General features: G+C 37.6%; 2 protein-coding genes across 2 annotated transcripts in view; one reads left to right on the top strand and one right to left on the bottom strand.

Annotated features, from left to right (window-relative positions):
- LOC134679234 (lysozyme) overlaps positions 1-17,909 on the bottom strand; it is a 36,650-nt gene extending 18,741 nt beyond the window's left edge. The window contains exons 1-2 of the mRNA XM_063538124.1: positions 17,758-17,909; positions 8,602-8,690 (exon numbers count right to left, since the gene is read on the bottom strand). Coding sequence (XP_063394194.1) covers positions 8,602-8,690; positions 17,758-17,896 — 228 coding nt within the window. The 5' untranslated portion in view covers positions 17,897-17,909. The remainder of the gene's footprint in view (positions 1-8,601; positions 8,691-17,757) is intronic.
- Positions 1-22,320, top strand: part of LOC134679291 (leucine-rich repeat-containing protein 15) — a 149,678-nt gene that overhangs the window by 76,773 nt on the left and 50,585 nt on the right. The window lies entirely within an intron of this gene.

The raw sequence follows: 22,320 nt of genomic DNA on the forward strand, positions 1-22,320 counted from the left end.
ATCTTAAGTCGATTTACGGAACACTCACGTCGATTTAGTCGACTTCAGACCTAAATCGGTTTGAACCGATTTGTGAAGTCGAATCGTAACATCGCTAATAAAAATCCGTTATTGTTGTTGAAATCGTTAAGAAGGTGAGTACATATTTGTGCATGGTGTTATCTTGTGTTATGTTGTAATGAGATTTAATGTTATTTTTACTGAATAATACTATATTGCAAGTAAATTGAGCTAAGTTGAATATGTCTAATCACAGCAATAAGTTTTTTGTGGGGTTTGTTCATTACTGGATTCGATATTTTATGAAATTCAGTAATGGACAAGTGTCCAAGCTTAAGCTTTTTATTACTTTTTTAGTTTATTGTGTTAAATTATTTAATTTATTGCACTAAACATTTGAGTTGGGTTGATTTTGTGATTGCTCTTTATTTTCCAATAATAGACGATGTCCATAACTGGGTATTTTTAGTTGTCCATAATTGGGCTCTTTGTTTTGTCTTAAATGGATGGATAAATGTGGTCGGACTGCAAAAACTGCCAGGCTAAGGCGAGGCCGACCAAGCCATACGTCAACAGGTTTATTTTGCTATTATAATCCGTTTTTTATTCATCCTATTTTTCGATGAGGCAAATAATAGCTGTCACGTGGTACCACAAATTTGGTCGGACTGCAAAAACTGCCAGGCTAAGGTGAGGCCGACCAAACCATACGTCAACAGGTTTATTTTAGCTATTATAATCCGTTTTTTTCATCCTATTTTTCGACAAGGTAAATTATAGCTGTCACGTGGTACCACAAATTTGGTTGGACTGCAAAAACTCGTAGCCTGGCAGCAAAAACTGCCAATTCTATTTCTTGATGAGGTAAATTGTAGCTCTCACGTGGTACCACAAATTTGATCGACCCAATCGCCAATCGGCCGGCCAATACAGGATTTGGCCGACCATTTTTTTTACTGTCCTCAAAGGCAGCTATCGTACCATACAAGTTTCATACGATTTTTCGATAAGATTTTTTTGATGATTTTTTTAAAACTGTGGTCGGACTGCAAAAACTGACTGGTTATGGTGAGACCGACCAAGACACGTCAACAGGTTTATTTTAGCTAAGATAATCTGTTTTTTTCATTCTATTTTTCGATGAGGTAAATTGTAGGGATTGTAGCTGTCACGTGGTACCACAAATTTGGTCGAACTGCAAAAACTGCCAGGCTAAGGTGAGGCCGACCAAGCCATACGTCAATAGGTTTATTTTAGCTATTATAATCCGTTTTTTTCATCCTATAGGTAAATTGTAGCTGTCACGTGGTACCACAAATTTGGTTGGACTGCAAAAACTCGTAGCCTGGCAGCAAAAACTGCCAATTCTATTTCTTGATGAGGTAAATTGTAGCTCTCACGTGGTACCACAAATTTGATCGACCCAATCGCCAATCGGCCGGCCAATACAGGATTTGGCCGACCATTTTGTTTTACTGTCCTCAAAGGCAGCTATCGTACCATACAAGTTTCATACGATTTTTCGATAGGTCTTTTTCATGTTTTTTTTTTTATAAATTTGGTCGGACTGCAAAAGCTGTCAGGTTAAGGTGAGGCCGACCAAGACATAAAGTCCATTCCAATAGAACTTGCAAACTTTGTAAACAAAATACGTAACTTTGTTTTGTCACTGTTTCTCCTTGAATTTTCACATCATCTCATCAAACACCATTGAAACACATACACTATACACTATTAAAGCGGTCGTTACCGTAAAATACAACAATATATAACTGTATCTTGGATATTTCATTAAAAGTTTAAAATGGTTTCATAAGTTAGGTTATTAGGCCCTGATGTAATGACGTTTTTGTTTCTTTTACATTCTACAATTGTCTATGATGGGTAGTGTTGTGACTAAAGTTGGTGATATACTCGTAAAGCCGCTACACACTACGCGACTCACGGTCTGTACCTGCCAACGCGGTTATATACACTACGCGGTAGTTTGACAATTTTAATTTCAATAAATATGTAAACTCAGATTAATCGTTTTAATTCCTTTTTTTTAAATAACCTTTTCCATTCTTTCATTTTTAAACATTATTTTTAAACTACGGAAAATTATAACTGGTCGTTTTGGACTGTTCATAAATAAAAATCTACCCTACATTTGACAAAATAATGACTGTTGAATGATTGACGGTTTCAATATTATTTTACTCGTTCACTGTTTTTCTTGGCATGTACGCGTATCTTACTTCTTTGTTATTGAATTTAAGAGATATCTGTTTCTCGCTCTCACTTATGGATGCGACGCACCAAGTTCGTGATGCAGTGCGATAGTGTGTTAGGGCCTTAAGTAAAGGACTAAGTAAGACTCTTGCCCATCACTAGCAAATTCATCATTCAGAGACAATTTCAATATGGCGGTTTGTTTACATAGGTTGCAAGTTCTATTGGAATGGACTTTACGTCAACAATTCTATTTTGCTATGAGGTAAATTGTAGGTGTCATGTGGTCCAATAAATCTGGTCGGACTGCAAAAACTGCCAGGCTAAGGTGAGGCCGACCACTTTTTTTTTTACTGTCCCCAAGGTCAGGTATCCTACCATACAAGTTTAATTCCATTTTTCGATGAGGTATTTTTTTGATGTTTTTTTGTCCAACGTTTTTGCCATTTGTACAAAATCTGCCAGGTTAAGCCTAGGCCGACCAAGTGCGTTGGAAGGTACTAAATGTCAGGTACCTCTACAGGGTAGGTATATTCTATTTTTTGATCAGGTTTGTTTCATGCAGCCGGCAACCGGATTAGTCCTAGAACTCTTATAGTATAACTTAGAAATCTAAATGAAAGTTCAAATAGCGTTAATAAAAGTTGATTTGTGACATTATTTGTTTCATTTATGTGTTCAATACAAAAGTGTCCATTAATGGATGTTCATAATTGGGTCCATGTCCATGACTGGGTGTCCATTACTGAATTTTTGATGTCCATCAATGGTGATTTCGTAAATTTCAATTTATATATTTTTTATTAATTATGTATTAAACATACAGAATTTTTGGTTTTGTTTAAATGTTCCTCATGTATTTAAGTGCCGAAAAAAAAAATCACCATTTTTGTATCGTCAAAAAACATCCCATTTTTAAACGAAATTCTAATTTAGTGCGCTTAACATGTCCATGATTGGTGCCGTCACTCTACTTATTTGTTTTTTTTTATTGTATATTGACTTTGAAACTAGAAATCTGCCACCGGACACTCTGATGTACCACCTAAACCTACTTTGCTGCGATACAAATACTCGTTCAAGAAAACTTCCATAGAAAAAAAAAACAGAGAATACAGGAACTCAAGTAGAAGTCACAACATTATACTTTACTTTAAACTTTGTTTTAGTTTAGGTTCCAAGAACCAATAAGCAACTCTGTATCAGATTGACACAATAATTTATTGTTCCGAATACGCCACAGGTCCGTTTTATTTGATACGCTCTATAAATCATTAACGGAGGTGAGGATTCGGGAAAATGTGCTTAATTTTATTGTTAGACTTTGTGGCTTATTCTACTTAATACATTTCACGAAGGCGAATGTGGGGTTAATTATTATGAAATACGAGTAAGGAAGTTTCATGATCCTATTAAATACATTAAGAACGGGTCACTCACGTATTTTAAGTCAAAAAACTATAAGAGCAAAATTTTAAACAATATATTTTCAAATCATCTAATTGAGGTAAAAGGTAAAAACCTGCGCGATGGCCAAATTTTTCTTCTTTTTTTTTTTCAATTTATTTGGGACAAAAAGTAACACACAGGGTTTAAACACAGAAATAGAGTACAAAGGATAATAAAGTGTGAGACCAATAACATCGTCCACAGATTACTAGATTACCTACTGATAAATCTACAATGTATATAGCGCAAGGCAACAATATAAATGATGTATGTAAAAGTAGAATTAACAAAGATAATATTACAAAATAGGTTTGTGGATGCAATTACAAATTCATATTGGAATTCAACATTAGCATATTCAACATTCTTCTTCTTCGTTTCTTCCTCGCGTTGTCCCTACATTTTGCTATGGCTCCTGGGGCCAAATTCGACATGTACAACTGTCAGATTTCGCATCCACGTCAAATCAACTGTTGATTTTATTGCATACTGAGTGTTGATTCCATCAACGGTGGATAATATCATTTGGTACAACCAAAACTCAACTCTAAACTAAGGGTGGTTCGGTTTGGTTTGCTTGTCACTGTGGATTGTTAATGTCAAATTTTGACATTGTACGTATTCGAGAACTTATGATTTTTCCCACATCAACGGGAGATCAACACGATACGTCAAACGTCGCATGTCGAATAGGGGTCCTGGGATGGGATGGGATGATGATGGGATAGAAAGAATGGGATGGCCAAATTTATATTAAATATAAATTCCTCCTAGTAGTTACATAATTATATCCAAGGAAACATCTGTATTCTATGGATGTTTGTATTGTTTGTTCAATGACTGTTTCTTGTATGATTGTTTCTGTGTTATCTCCGAAATATGAAAAATGCCATGCGCTCTATTAACAATACAAAATGAACACACCCTCGTAGCAGTGAATGTGTTAAACTTTAGCTTCACCTCTTTAAACGTTAAACAGCACACCAATAAGAAAGACACACAGTGAGAGATTGGACCGATACTGAGTGCCTACCGCGAACCACGTTCGACGTGTTGCCTCTCTATGGCACTTGTAAATTCATACGTAAGTGTGACAGGGAGGCAACACGTCGAACGAGGTTCGCGGTAGGCCCTCTGATTAGGCCTCGCACGCACCAATCACCGTCCGCCGGTCCTAATCAAAGCCGGCCCAAAATTGCTGATTGTGAATTTGTGACGTGCTAGGGACGTCATTCGCTTAACAAGGAGTGGCATTTGAACGTTAAAGGTACCTACGTGAAAGGATAACTCACGCTAGACCGGGCTGGGGCCGGGCCGGAGCTTCCGGCTCTTCGTTTTCTATGGAAAACACCACGTGATTGCCGATCAGGCGCCATAGAAAATGACATGTCGGACGCCTGGGCCCGGGCATGGCCCGGTCTAATATGAGTCATCCTTAATGGTCATGGCACGATGCAAAGTCGTGTCTCGTTCCGTCGTCTTGTCTTGGCTGTTATGTTATGTTATTTTCCATCGTATTTTCACGGAAACGTACAAACGTATCTTCCCATTTCAGTCAGTCTCGGTACACAAAGTAGGTACTGACGTTGACTGAACTAGCATGACAAATACGAACGTTTCCGAGAAAATACGATGGAAAACAATTATGCACTACAACGTGGCAACATCAGTAAGAGAGCACCATAAACTTTCCAACCTTTTTGTTCCGGTCAATCGTGATCGATCGCATCGTTCGTTAGCATGCTAATGATGTATCGTTGCCGCAAATCTAAACCGGTTAGCGGTCGGGTCCAATCGGCATCGCAAATAGACGTGAATTATTTAGACTAATGACAGTTACAGCATGTGAAACATACAGTTACTAATTTGTTCGTTAAGGGCCCACACTAGCGTCGCCCGAGGGTTGGCGTCTAGTCTAGTCAAGTCTGCTCGACGCAACGTTGACGCAACTGCGCAGCGACGCCATTTTCCTAGCACTGACTAGACGCCGACGCTCAAAAGACGCTAGAGTGGGGTGCCTCTTATCTGACACTAAAGTATGCCCGCCCACAGCTTTGAATATTTCTCATATATTTTGGGAGGCCTAATAAGTGTGCCTATACACTAAACATATTATTTTACAGTCAACGGTAAAAATATGGGTGTACAAATCATTTCAAAAATATGTCCCATAACTCTTATGTCAGTGAATTAAGAACTATGGGACATATTTTTGAGTAAGTTATCTACACCCATATTTTTACCGTTGACTGTACTATAAGGCCCGAAATAGCGAAAATAAGATCAGACAAAATGTATCAAACAGCCAATTTTTATCACGATTTCGGGGTTGGTCCCATAGTAAAAGTTGCTCAATATCAATATCACTACACCTTATGAAACAAAGTCCCCCGCTGCGTCTGTCTGTGTGTATTTGTGTTCGCGATAAACTCTAAAAGTACCTACTGAACAAATTTTCATGCAGTTTTCACCTGACAATAGAGTGATTCTTGAGAAAGGTGTAGGTGTATATGTAATAATATGTAATATCTTGTTAAGGTTTTGTGTAACCCGTGCGACGCCGGGGCGGGTCGCTAGTACTTAGTAGCGTATATTAATATAAGTAAAAAGATTGAAAAAACACAATGTATAGACAGTTTATACTATTTTACCCATATCCGACTGGATAAGTCTTGCTAACTTAAAAAGTCCAGCGACTGCAACTAGGTCAAAGGCGAGCCTTTCAAAGATTGCATACACTCGAGTAATTGGGACGGGAACCGGAAACGTTAGCCGCAAAGCTAAGGAGTAAGAACGCCTGACTAGGGGCCCGATTCGGATTTTGAAATAGATATCTATTAGATATCTTTTAGACATCACCAAGATACGATAACGATATGTTTAAGATCTAACCTGTAAAATTTGACATTTGCGCGATTCTGGAGATACTCTTGAACGATTTCCACAGGATATGACTTAGAGATCCAATTCACATCTAATAGATATCTTACTATCTAAGGTAAAAGTGATATTGATTGCCCAAATTGCGCTGCAAAAGAGAACTAGTTGATATCTAAACTATAATGTATCTAGAATGGGTCTAATACGTGTCGTCTCTTGTGAATATCTTGAAGTTCGAATACGGCAGTATGGCACTGGAAAGTTTGGTCAATTTTTGCCTTTTCAGGTACGGAACCCTAAAAAAAACAACACAGTTGCATTAGACGGCTCTAAAAGGGTAATGCAAGTATTGTTAAGCTTATCATTGACAATCACATGATTTAGGAATCCCAGGATTTAAAGCACCGACAACCATCAAGTATATTGTCCCATACATTAGCGTGATTTAGCGTTCTAATCACGATGTCGCGTCCAACGCGGCACGTGACGCAATCTCTCATCGACGTGCACGGAAGTGCCACGGCCAAGTTCCATGCAAAACTTTGCAAAACCACCAAGCGCCCGTAAGGTAGTTTGAATTTCAATTCAAGTTTCCTATTGATCTATAGTATAAAAGAAAACTGAAATGCGTTAGCAGGTTGAAGAAACTGGAAGTCGCACGGGGAGTCTGGCTTACCGAGCCAACGTTTCAACTACGACAGACAACTTTCGAATTTATTGTTGTAGTTTTATAGCTATTTCCCTTTAGTGTTTTGTTGATTTTATTTTTTAATTGTTTAATGAATATAATTTTGATTTCTTAATAGTTGGACATCGACTCCACCTGAATATTAAAGCAAATGTGATCTTGTAAGGTTAAAAAAGCAATACTTTTCTTGTATCCTGCCATGTGCATTAAACCTCGGTTAGGTTTACATTACATGTATAACAAAAATAGCTATTGGATACTTAATCAGCTGGAATATACGGAATTATAATTAAGTACTGTAAAAATTTGTGGTTACATGCATTATTTAAGCACTTATTATAATCTTACAGCCAAAATTATTATACCTATCTGTTGTTTTAAAAACGTAATATACCTATATAAAATAAAGGATTCTTTAATAACTGAGTTATAAAATTAGGTGTCTGATTTTTGGTATAACATTAAATAGCGAAATTTAATATTAACTAGAACTTGGCTTCATTTTCCACAATAACGTGTCTACTCATTCAAACTCGTATTACTCATTCGCGTAATGAGTGTTCTTAATTTAGGCGATGGCTACGCGATGCATATGCAATGTGTGCATATTGTACATTAGAATGTCCTGCGAGTAATGAGTAGCGGTATGTCGGCTAAGCTCTCTTGAAAAATATATTGGAAATCTAAAAATATGTTGTAAATGACTAAAATCTGGACATCGACACTGTTCTTGACATTTGCAGCAGCAAATCCCCACTGAAAATCAACGTTGCGGCTTACCGTAGCATTAAGTACTCTGAGTGGGGGGTCATTTTTAACGAACCAGATGGAATCTGGTCTATGTCTAGTTTGTAATTTAACTGGTTTGGTTGACGTAAATAAATGTATAATTCTTTCTTCTTTTAAATCATCATCATCATAGGCCTTTTCGTCTATATCAGACGATTTATGGTGTAACACTGCAGCAGTAATGCTGTCGGCTGCATGACTACAGGAAGATGAGTGACCCGTTCTTAATATATATTTAATATGACTCCAGGAAGCATCAATAAAGTAATTTTATTAAGGCTTTTATATTATACGTCTCCGGCAGCAAAACAGTCGGTAGCAATTTTAGAGTTTCATATCCAACTAGAGTCTGTGCCGAAAGAGAAGAGTCGTGGAATGTATGGGGCCCAATACATTTCACGAATCTTCTCATTCCAAACAGACTAGAAATCAAAACCAAAATATTACTTTGCTAAGAACGGGGAAGGTTTCCCGAATGAATGAAGGTAAGGGACTTACTAGGAACCCTTTTATTTTCGCCATATCTGTTTGTCTGTCTGTTTACTAAGTGATCACATTGATTATACATGAAGGAGACTTACTTGAAACAGTCCGTAGCTAATGTAGGCGTTGTTGTGGTTGGTCACTTTTTCAGTCGTGCGTCCGCTTGCATGCTCGATCACGCATACCCCTGCGGAAAGAATATTACAAATAAAAAATTAGCAGAATAAAATATTTTATGAAATAACAATCATTTATTTAGGCGAGATAAACCCTATTTGTACAGATTTTTTCTTCTGCCAAACTGAGATTTCACACGTGTCAACACCGCATCAATGACGTTGCAATATAATGGTGCTGCAGTCGTAAACCGAATGTGACCTTTAATTCCAACGTTTCATTACTATAAAAATAAATAGTCTCAATAAATTTCACACACGATAGATAGGTACACACGGTAGTGGTTCACATACTTGTACCAGTCGATCCATGAAAAACTTGGGGTAGACAGAATGGAACTACTCAACATACCGACTTGTTATATATTAAAATGATTTTTAACGGGTTACACGTAGTCAAATAAACGCTTGACATTATTCGATCCGTTTTTTAAGGATCTTTGACTAGAGCACAAACTGCACCGTGTCTACCGATCGAGCACGATATGTCGTAGTATCTTCGAATTGATCATTTCATGATGTGGAAATCATTTCATGGCCAACCAGTCACATCATAAAGAAAACATATTCTAACGTAATCATATCACGAAGTCATCAAAATCAAAGACCTAGCCAGGACATAATACTTGTTATATTAATTACGTAGACCACGTGATACACGTTACGAGGTGAAAATAACCTCGTTTAACCGTGAGCCAACCTGTGTGCATACAAAGCATCCCATCCCGTTACACCGAAATGGCCGTGTTAGCTCAAATTAAACAGCAATTTATGTGGCACCCTCCGAGCTAGTGCATGCTGGAGCACTAAGTCTTAGTCTGAAGCGCTAAGGTGTCTGCCAGACACGTTTTAGGCGTCCCTACCCGGTGTCTGCTATGTAAATAGATGACACAGATATTTGTCTAAGTTAGATCACTCAAAGCATTTCCACGTGGGTGCCAGCGGGTAAAACAATTCTAATATTTTTTGATGAAGGCAAGAGTTTTTTGAACAAAAACCAGACTGCGTTTCGGATGTATTATTTGTGTTTGTCTAAGAATTGTTGAATCTATATTTTATACGTACTTTATTGTACAAATTTCACACTACTCAATAATACTGATTACATATTTACCATATTTGTATTACTGCAAGTTTAATACACAACCACACTACTCATAAACACTGTTATTATGATTCAATCGAATGTACTTGACATAGACAACGTTTAGATCAGTTTGCACAACAAGCGTTTCACAGCACTGCAAGCAGTGCAAGCGTATTTGCTCCGTGTCACATTGTATTTGTCATCTGTGATGTAAAATCTGCGCACATGATAACTGGTTACCCATTTAAAAATCAGAGCCATCAATACCAAGCAATATTCCCTAAGTATTAAAGCCACATCTCAGCTTTGATAATGACACCTGATAAGCGACGTCTATTTAAATAAACATCTGTGTTAGACGTATGTGCATTCAGATAGCCTTATACGACCCTTTTGCGCGTTGATTGCTGACTCCGCTCAGTTTGATTTGAATTTTGTATGAGAGTGTTGCCGGGGCTTGTATGATGCTAATGTATGATAAGGCGACGAAATGGCTCTACTACAGCGTTTGACAACTACATGTACTATATTATACATGTAATTTGAATATTTAAGCGCTTGTATGTGTAGTGTAGTGATAAGAGGCCAATTCATATTATTAGAATAACAGCTCGTGACATAACGTATTCTAAAAGCTGACATATGATTAATTTGGTTAAAACATTATTATATTGCGTACGGTCAAGGAATTTGATTTCCGTGCCACTTCGTACCTTGTCACAGTTGTCACCGCGACAATAATATGAGATCCCTGGCAGCTTTCATATTGATTGTCACTGTGACAAGGTAAAAATCAAGTGACACAGAAATCAAATCTCACAGTCAAGGAAATTTTCTAGGTAAAAAATGTTGACTGGAATCAACCCGCTGGCCCAAAAACTAGCTTTTCAGGCCAACTACGATCAAGGCATATTACATTTTGCCCCATATGGCTTAGAGCACGTACAGACGCACAAACGTTATTTTTTTTAGCAAAATACTGGTATCATGAAATTCAGCTTGTATCCCTGTCAAATCCACAGAGATTAGAGAATCCACATAAGCTTAGCTTCAGAAACGCTTCCCACAAAACCAGAAAAAATTCAAAACACGGTCACAAAATAAACCACTTGTTTAACCAAATTAAATTCCGTGACTTCCGGATTCTTAATTCAAAATAATAACATTAAAACAAGTCGGCCGCAAACCGAATGAATTGCCGCCCTTAATAAGCCTGAACTCGGATCTTAGGGCTTATTAGCATAAAAAGGGGGGCATTCAGATGACAAAACATTCCGAGATCCCTTTCATTTAAGTTTAAAATTGTTAACAGAGACGGTTTATAATTGATACTGTACAAACAGCAACACTTAATCGTCCCTAGGTGGACCTTATGCCTTTTGTAATAAGGTTTACGAAACGTCAGTTAACAGTGTGGGCGACGGTACAGCCGCGGTGTCTTAAGCCCGAATTATTCAAATAAATGCGACCTCGTCGCGAATCAAAAGTCGGTTATTATCATAATCGATTGTGTTGTTTTGATTGAAGTTGTACAGCTAAAGCATTTAATTTCCTACCCATTTTGTACTTTGTAACAGTGACAATAGTATCAATAGTATGACGACTCTAGTCACTGTGACAAGGTACGAAATTAAATTCGTTGACCGTACGTTTACAAATAATAATTTGCTTTAGTGTTGTTTTTAACGATTGAGTTGGTTAAATCACTATTTTGAGATTTAGGCACTGGTCCCACCGCGAGCTAGTAAGCTATGAGCTATCGGCTATAAACACGAACAAAAGATAAGCACTCCCGTGTAAATAAAAGAGACACGGCGATATTTATAGTTACTCGCCCAGCGGTGAGCTATAAATGTCGCCGTGTCTCTTTTATTTACACGGGAGTGCTTATCTTTTGTTCGTGTTTATAGCCGATAGCTCATAGCTTACTAGCTCGCGGTGGGACCAGTGCCTTAGGCATTTTTCTCGTAAACTGGTGGAGTGTGTAAGTATGTTATTGAAATAATCATGGTACACTGAAGAAAAACAAAGCAATTTCTGTATTGAAATATTTACTTAAGTAATATGTAAGTGTAATAAAAAATCAGTCCTTAATGTTGCAAATTTAATCTTGAAGACTACGTAACTTATCTATTATACACTGGTATGGTAGTACCAAGGTACCTAATCGATTTCAACTTAAATTAAAACAATCCTGGACCGTTTTTTCAGTCTCAAAACATATTGGCTCTACAAATAAGTCTACGTTAAATCAATTACTGTTAGTATTTGTACCTAAGTGGCGCAGTCGTTAAGATTTGAATGTATCTTATTTCTGTGGATGTCCGCATAAATTTATCTGCCTATGGCAAATCTAGCATTTATTACGTTGTTACAATAGGATACTTAAAAACATAAAAGCACTTCAAAACACTGAAAAGTTGATTGTTGGTATTAAAATGAGGCATGATTGCAACATACTTTACTGAGCATGCAAACAAAAGTGGGAACCATTGTTTGGCTTTTGTTCTCGCAAGTCGGTTTTTACTAGTGTTATGTTATGTAGCTTCATATTCTGCATGTCAGACTTTCTGTATTTGAATATTTAGGTCCACTCTTTTTGTGATTAAAATTTTGGTATCTAGTTGTGGAAATTTGCCACTAAAGGCCACAGATTACCAGTTTGTCAAATGATATCAGCCTGTCAGTTGTTTGGAGCATTCAAATTTTGCATTTAACTGACTTTCAACAAAGTATATTGTACAGATATAGTGCGCAATTGTGTTCCATCGTATTTTCTCGGAAACGTTCAGCCGTATTCGAACAATGAGATACGTCAAATACTAGATATTGAAACGATATGGATTAGATATGTCAGTGTCAAACAAGTGTCAAAAGTGACGTTTTTGTTTGAATAAATGTCAATTTTGACACTTGTTTGACGCTGACATAACTAATCCATATAGTTTCAATATGGATATTTGACGTATCTCATTGTTCGAATACGGCTGGTTGTATTTGTCATGTTACTTCTGTCAACTTCATTACTTTTTGTACCGAAACTGACTGAAATAGCAAGACACGTTCGTACATTTACATTAGGTATAATATCCCTGACAAGTCAAATAGTAGTCTGCTAATCAAAACACACGTAAATGTCAGTTAGAAGTCCGCTTCACCTATCAACCAATTAGCACCGCACCAGTCCAAACTTGCACAATGGACCCGCACCGAAGTTACACACGCTACGTCAATAGTGGCGAGCTAAGATCTGAATAACCAACTTTGCCGATCTGATTTGAACTCCAATTTCGGAAAGCTAAATGCAATTGAGATTTAACCTCAATTGAATAGGGGTATGTGAAAAAAATTTGAGTTAGGTAGAGGTTTTCACTGTATTTTTGTAACGTAAAAAAACAGGCGGTAATATTGAACATTCCTTGCTGCGTGTAGTGAGGAAAATCTAGTTATTATCACCCATTCTGCGCTCTGCGGCTGCAGATTGACATCAGAGGGCCTACCGCGAACCACGTTTACATGTTTGGTCTTGTAAATTTCTTATAAACACATTTTTCTTGTACAACGGAGCCTTGATGACATCAAGATATTTTCCACTATCCAAAGAACTTACATAGGTATAATGTCTAGGTTATATGTGCTTGCAGACATATTGATGTGAGCACATATACGTACTATACACGACATCCGCACTATGGCGTGTCTGTCGTGGCTGAAACTACAAAAAAGATAAACACAAAAGCTTATGTTAACTCCACAATAGCAAACCTCTAAGTATACTTGCGACAGTGAGCTATGCTAAAAGTATGTTCGAACTTCCACCGCCTAGTTAACATTGTTCATCGTACGGCGATTCATTAACGAGTCAACTTTCATAACAATGGCAAACGAGCTGATTATAATTTTCGCGTATATCACTGACATATTTAGCTTACTGGTTTCAAATCTTATTGCAAAGGAATTAGGTCCATCAAGGGTTGTTAGTGGGAGTGAGTTGCTAGATTCGCGAGACTCTGCTGATTAGCGAGCTAATGCCGAAATGCAACTCGCGACGGTCGACTCACGATGTCTCCTTTATACTTTCAGTGATAGTTACCTATGTTATATAATTATTTTATTACTTTGGATATGAATGAGCAGTCGCTTTGTTACATTGTTTTTAATTTGCTAAGAAAGCGTCTATGATGACGTACCGGAGCAATCCGGAGGTTGCGGGTTTAAACCAATGAGTTTTTCGGAACGATTTATGATTTGATATTTACCGATCGCTTTTCGGTGAAAGGAAATATCGTGAAGAGACGGGACTAAACCCAATAAGGCCCAGTTTTCCCTATAGGTTGGAAGGACAGATGGCAGTCGCTTTCATATAAACTAGTGTCTTACGCTAATTCTTGGGATTAAATTGTCAACCGGACCCAACGCTCCCATGAACCGTGGCAAAAACCTGGGACACGTGGAAGATGATGATTAATTTTATGTTTTGAGTCATTCTCTGAAAATTTTCTTCGGTTGAGTCTATAGGTAATTGCTACGACGCTTTCCATACTTTTTGTATGATGTATTTTTTTGAGAATGACCCTTTTATAACATGCGTGTGTGCGTAATAAATGAAACCGAGATAATAATAGTCGTAAACGCAACATGTAAGTCAGCTTCATGGCATTTCCGAGGGCGCGCCTCGGGGACCGCCTGCATCTCAGTTAATGCAACTTTGATATGTGTCAACTGTATTGTGACTGAACATCATTCTATTACGGGGCTTAATCAGCGAAATGCTATACATGGAAGTATTCTGTCCGCTCAATTATGACCCAACGCAAACTACCCCGCGATAGGCGGTACTTACAAACTGCTCGATTGGCAATCTCAGTACGACCGAGATGACAGTCAGTGACAAATGGCTAAATTGATTTCTAAAAACAACGTTTTTTTGTAATTAAAAATATATTCATGTGTCGTGAAGTGGTGCAGAAGTTATTTTAGTTCATACCAAGGACAGTGGAATCACTTTTCACTTGTAGTAAACAGATAATTTCAGTAGAATTTGGAAAAAACATGACGATTTGTTTTCAATACTACCGTGCTAAGCTAAAAGGTAACAACTGCATACGACTTTCATAACAACATACGACTTTTTAAATTGCGAGGATAATAGGGATGGTGTTATGCTAAATGAAGTAGACTATTTTATTAACTTGTGTTTGGTTTAGGTATTTTGTATATAATTATAAATGTAGTAATAAATTCCTTCTTACAGATTTGTATTTTCCTTTTTTATTTCATGAGATCCAAGCTATAAAAAAACTACCTAGTTATTTCAAATTAATAATCAAATTAGGTATTGTCATTTTACATTACTTTCCATTCAGATTCCCACAAGATGCTATTCGCAGAGAACTATGGAAAAAAACTGTCCAATTACATGAAATTGAGTGGATGCCTGGCAAGATATCTAGAATATGTTCTATTCATGAGATATAACCCGTGAGATAATCATACTCGGTCTCCTATATGTAGATACATTTTTCCTATCATGCTTTCACTGAATTAATTTATCAAATACACACATTATCTGAAAATGTTGATCATTTGAATCCACCCTCTACTGTCATATATATGTAGGTTCTCTCTCAAGCCATTTCCGTCAGTAGAAAAGAGCGGCAAACATATTAACTCACATTATAGACGGGTCTAACGCGAATTATATTCAATTACCTTGATTTACCGACGTAAATCAGTTTCGTTTCGTATAATGTGAGTTAATATGTAATCAAAACGCGAAAGTTTAAAATATTATAAGAGCGGCAAATTTAGAAAATGTAAGCGCGCGAACGGCTGTGGTCCTATACAAAATTTTAATTTTGCACCTTTTTCTACTGACAAACTTGCTTGACCGGCTATATACATATAAAATATTCTGAACTGAAAGTGGGGATTTATTGTGACTCCGCCTGTTCAAATATTTTTGACCCGATTCGTGTACCCATGTAAATTTTGCAGACTGTATAGCCAGTCCGATTTCTAAGATCAAGTTCGCCATACATTTACTATGGCGTGCTTGATCTTAGAAAAACGGACAGACTATACCTGAACGTGACTTCGCACTGCCATGCAGATTGATAATAAAATATACAAAATACAGTAGAGTCCGGTTAGTACGACTTCGCATATAACAACCAACCGCTTATAGCGACGTAAGTATAAGCACTTGTTTGGTTTTAGTACAAGCTACTATGAAAGTACAACCGTTTATTACGACTCCGCTTATAACGACCGACCGCTTTTAACGACGGAAATTGACACAAAATCCGTCCGTCAAGTCCGGTTACAACGACGAGCGATGTAGTTTTTACAAATAAATTATGGGTAAGAAGCTTACTCCGTCTCGCGCACCCAACTTCCCTCCCCCTTTTGCCTATACGGACCAAGATGAAATAATCATGTGACTTTTCGTAAACTTGCAAACTAAATAAAACCCAATTAAATTCCCCATATTCAATTAAGCTTAAACTTCACATACATAATTATGTAAGTTGGGTAACAATGCAATATTTTAGTAGGTACCCTCGAGCTGATCTGATGATGGACACAGGAGGTGGCCATCGGAACTGTGTGATAAAAAAACGTCATCTTGATTAGATCCCCAAGAATTACGACTTTATTTTACGGGATTCGAGTAATTTGCGGATGACGAGTGAGTACGCGTATCTTGAAAAGTGGCTTCTTCTAACTAAACACACAAGTCTCTCCATTTTGACAAGGTGTCGTAAGTATTACGACTCGTAACGTAATACTAACGTAAAAAAATATTTTAAAATAAATGTTTTCTTTTTTCTTTGATTGTCGCATAAGTATTAATAAATACAAAAGTATGTAATTATTTTGACTAAAAAAATATATTAAAACTGGGAGTTCGTTTTGTACGACGTCCGGTTAGTACGACGTAATATCAGCGGTCCCTTGGGCGTCGTTATAACCGGACTCTACTGTACTTATTATAGCGGAATACATTTATACAACAATGATATATTTACTTATGTTGAGTTAGTCTGTCATGTCATAACAACATTTTAACTAGTTATCTTTTAATCTGCATTAAATTATTATACGTGAATTATTTGACTGGTTCTTCACTGTATGGCATAAACCTATCCCTGTCCAAGTCATATTCTAATCAAATATGAACCGCGAACTCTCAGCGGCCAGTACATACAGCAAGAAGGTTATTAGCGGATTAATGTCGCTTATTGGTAGTTATTGACATTATATGCATTTCATCTACACTTAGCTATGTACCATTAGTGTAATAAAGATGACTATTATTTCGTTTACCAGCTTTGATTACAGGCTCTGTAAACGCGTCGTCTTATTTGAATGTAGGCGTAATTGTGTATGTGTGCTAATTTGGCCCGAGAATTTGAACGGTAATGTTCCTAAAGGCGGTATCCATGGTTATATATGATCGCAGGGCTTAATGTACACACATTAAACACATAACGTAATAGTCTTGTTGTGGAACCATGGGAGAGCTGGCAACGTGTGAACGTGAATGGCTGTAGTAGAGCTGGCAACGTGGCACTTACACTGCGTTATGAGGCTTCTTGGAAAGTTGTACCGGAGTAGCTCAGGGAGAGCTGGCAAAGTGTGAACGTGCATAGCTGTAGAACTGGCAACATGGCACTTACTCTGCGCTATAAGGCTCCTTGGGAAGTTGTACAGGAGTAGCTCGCGGGAGAGCTGGCAACGTGTGAACGTGCATAGCTGTAGAGCTGGCAACATGGCACTTACACTGCGTTATGACGCTTCTTGGAACGTTGTACAGGAGTAGCTCGCGGGAGAGCTGGGAACGTGTGGACGTGCATGGCTGTAGAGCTGGCAACGTGGCACTTACACTGCGTTATGAGGCTTCTTGGAAAGTTGTACCGGAGTAGCTCGTGGGAGAGCTGGCAACGTGTGAACGTACATGGCTGTAGAGCTGACAACGTGGCACTTACACTGCGCTATAAGGCTCCTTGGAAAGTTGTACCGGAGTAGCTCGCGGGAGAGCTGGCAACGTGTGAACGTGCGTGCATGCCCGTAGGAGCTGTGAACGAAGCACGCTGCCAGCAGCAGCAGTAGACAGGGACGGGGCATCTGTAACAATAAGCTTTTAATTACAAAAAAATCCGGACAAGTGCGAGTCGGACTCGCCCAACGAGGGTTCCGTACTTTTTAGTATTCGTTGTTATAGCGGCAACAGAAATACATCATCACTGAAAATTTTAACGGTTCATGTGACGTGATCGAGAAACTGTTACAATGTCATTGAGTTTTCACTTCTGCCGGCACTCCCAAAGTGCCCGTTGTTTTTTTTCGTTATAATAGTTTCACAGTCCGCGTTATTAGCAATGCGAAAAACACAAAAAAATATAAATTAGATTCCTTTTTAAAGCAGACAAAATATTTTGTTTATTTTCTTGAAGTGAATGCGCAATCAAGTATTCAAATAAGCTGGCTTCTGTGAAATGCAACTTTGCCTGCCGCTATTCTAGATTGTTTCGTACATAAGTTGCTCCAAACATTATTGTTTTTGCTGCTCTGTTTAGTAATGGCAGGTTTCTTATTGTTGAACTGAAAAATTGAAAAACAAATATACCGATGTTAGATTTAATAAATGATACCTAACTGTGGCGTATTCTTCGAATCCGATGGCCCAACTAGAGCTTAAATGGGCTATTTTTTTAGACTTGTGAAATAAACTCGATTGATCGAGAAAATTGAGTCTTAAGGGGCCCACTTATTAACAGTCCGCCGGCCGGTATCGGCCTGTCAGTTGTTCGGAACGATCAAAATTTTGTTCTAACTTTACAGGCCGATACCGTCCGGCGGACTGTTAATCAGTGGGCCCCTTTATGGATGATTCACGGTAGACCGGGCCGAGGCCGGGACGGAGCTTACGGCGCTTCGTTATCTATGGGAAGCACCACGTGATCACCGATCAGCCGTCATAGAAAATGACATGTCGGACGCCTCGGCCCGGGCTCGGCCCCGTCTATTGTGAGTCATCCCTTAAGCCCTATTTAGACGATGCGAGAAGTCGCATGCGAGTTTCATTACATTGCGGTTTTTGATCGGTCGGTTGAGCTGGACGTAACCAACCGTCCGCAATGTAACTAAAATCGCATGCGAGTTGGCGCGCCGTCTAAATCAGCCCTGACTGCCCCATTCGAACTTTAAGATACGTCAATTAATAGATCTAGAAACGATATGGGTTAGATGTGTCAGTGTCAAAAGTGACGTTTTTGTTTGAAGAAACGTCACATTTGACACTGACACATCCAATCCATAACGTTTCTAGATCTATTAATTGACGTATCTTAAAGTTTCGAATCGGGCCGTTATACTATTGAGCGTTCTACCACCGAAGTTACCTATTTGGACGAAACAGCTACGACTTTGTGTCTACGACGAATCGTAGCAATCTACGAGTAGGTACAGTCGCCATCAGATATATCGGAGCGGCTAAGGTGTTCACAATATCTGAACGCGCACTCTAATACCCTGACAATAGAGGCGTGTTCAGATATTTGTGAACACCTTGGCTGCATTTAGGGTCCTAGCTTAATTGGCGACTGTACCTAAAGTGATTATCATTTATGCTCTTCGCCTCTAGCTTGTAACTTATAAAATATTGTCGATTTTCTAAAAACAAACTCAGTGCAAACTATTGAATGAATGCGTAAATTATAAAGTATGTACTATCGCAAGAAAGTAAAATAAAATATGTTTGTCATGTACCCAAAGAATAGTTGAGAGCCAAATCCCATTATTTTATATTCTTAATTTATCGACTGACAGTACTCTGTTAACCACATAATTTTGGCCATTGTTAATGAAGTAATAATTTAATTAATATGTTCAAAACCGACGTACAATATAAACGACCGCAATTTGTAACCGTAACTAAAACCAAACTGCATTTAAAACGTATAATATTTCGTACTATGTGAATAATTATTAGTATATTATTGAATACAGTTGTATAGTTACTGTCGGTACTTAATATTAACATTTGAAATATAAAGTACGGACTTCACAAAACAGTATAAGGACCGTGCGCGTTGGAGGGTGTGCTATCATGTGGCCTCAATCGCAAAAGTAAACATGTACATTGTCAAAGCAAGTGCTACCATCTATAGTTCGTTTTTTTAGCATTAGAAAGAACTTGGAAGAAGGTAAGCGTTTTTGGCATGTCTTTTAATTGAAAATCGCTTATTAAAAATCAGTAGCTATCATTTATGAAGGCAGAAGAATATAAATGATAGTTTTAGATTCATAATTGTTACATATTATCCGTAATTTATTTTTAAAATGTGTTTTTCAATTAAAATACACATCAAGATTACCGTATTTCTAAGGTAAAAAAAAAACGAACTATACAGTGCAGTTCTAGTATATTTTCTTATGCATAGTACTGCCATCTTGTGGCTACATCGGAAGCATAAACTTCCCATTTACACTTCATGCCAAAAATCTGACGGCTCCTATGGTCAGCATAATTCATGCACGCTCCCTGTGCAACCATTTTATTCAGCAGTTAGTTTCACCATGGGTACCTATGTCATTATCCTAAAAGCAAGGGTTACAATAAAAATATACAAATACTATACATAGGTATGTAATAGTTAAGGAGTACTTTCAATTTGATCATTTGAATCTAAGTTTCACGGAAAGGAAACGTACGAACGTGTATTGCTATTATTTTAGACAAGTACTACATATAAATAGTCTCTGTTCAAAATGTACTCAGATCGACTGAATAACTGACTAATACGAACGTTTCCGAGAAAATACGATGGATAACAATTATGCACTACATCTGTAACTATATTGCTTCAAGACAGATGCAAACGCTTCTGTAACATGAGCGTTGTTTACAAACTGAAGAAAATGCAAGAAGCAGAATATACATGAGAATAATAAGCCCTAGACAAAAGACGGAGCTCGGGTCATTCCATGATTGTCCATAAAAATAGATTTTATGAACCCATTTTTATTTGTTGTCGTATTTTTAATTTTCGTCGGATTTCGACAAAATCGGAGGATTCCATAATTGTCAAGACCTCGGAGTAAATATCTATGGAGTAGAGACGCGCACTAATTTCTATCTGAAAAATTCTGTCGTTTTTGGCGCGGGGGACGAGGTAACGCACACAAATAATGTTAACACTAATGCATTTTTAGCATACGCCGCTACACACGCACACGACAAAATTATCAAACACTAGCAAAAACTATATTCACACAAGTACAAGAACAAACACAGACAACCCTGTCCGTGACCGAGATGACGTCAGTTCTAAGTAAACCTAGATAGTGCGAGGGACGCGTCGATAATATTGTCGATAAAATTGACAATGAATTTTAATTTCTGCTTTTATCAATTATAATAATAATACAATATCAAGTCTTTGTACCAGCATTTTACTAACTTTCAATTTTTGTATTGTTTAGATGTTATTTCTAATAGTTTGTCAATTTGTTTAGGGCGAATCTTGCAAGCTGATATAGAATGATTTTTTATTATCAGTTCATTAGTTAATATCTTACATGTTGGTTTACTTCTGAAAGCAATGCAATATACTATAGAGCATGCAGATCTGATGACAGAGATGGAACGCGGCCATAGGATGTCATTTAAGGGATATTGAGTAGGGGATAATTAGTATATATATCGGCGGTAGATCGTAAAATCGGGCATATCGAGATATTCCTAGGCATATCATGAAACGCCGCCATTTAATAATCTGCCTTTTGCATTTTTTGCCACTGCTAGTGCTGCATTCTATGTGTAGGTCAGGAAATGAATGCTCAAAAAACGTTGTAGAGGGAAATGCTAGGAACATAATTTTTGACTCCATAACTTTGTTTGGACTAGTTAGGAGGTGAACATATCAAAAGTCCCCGGCTGTAGCCCCGCTGCTGGGGGGTAGAGGGGGGTAAGAAGGTCGAATTTTTCGGTTTTTCATTGATATCTTGGAAACTTTGCGTCTTAGCGACATGACTACTAAGACAAACCGAAAGCTGATAAAATTAGTTACAAGTTTTATCCAGTCAAGTTTTTCGATATCATGAATAGTTTTTGAGATACCCGCTCTTGAAAGTTTATTTAGGGATTTTAATTTTATCTTGATATCTACGTCAGTGCAGCTGTTAGGCCATGTTTGGTATCATTTTCGTATAAATCGGGGGTGCTGAATTCATTTATGGTATCACATTGACACTATTCCGAAGTAAAACCAAAATTTAAAAAAACATATTTTTTTTTAATCCCTCTTCACGCTTAAACTGCTGAACCAATTTCTTTGAAATTTGGTATAGAAATAGTTTCAGTCTCGACACAGAACGTAGGATAGTTTTAATAACCAAAAGCATATTTTGAGGGTGTGAAAAGTGGGGTGGAAGTTTGCATGGGGAGTCAATAACCGCTAAACCGGTTTAGATGAAATTTAGGACGGAATACATCTGTGATTTAGATGAAAATGATACCAAACATGACTTCAAACCTTACCTTGAGC

The sequence above is a fragment of the Cydia fagiglandana genome, chromosome 2, assembly GCF_963556715.1.
Source record: "Cydia fagiglandana chromosome 2, ilCydFagi1.1, whole genome shotgun sequence".
NCBI lineage: Eukaryota > Metazoa > Arthropoda > Insecta > Lepidoptera > Tortricidae > Cydia > Cydia fagiglandana.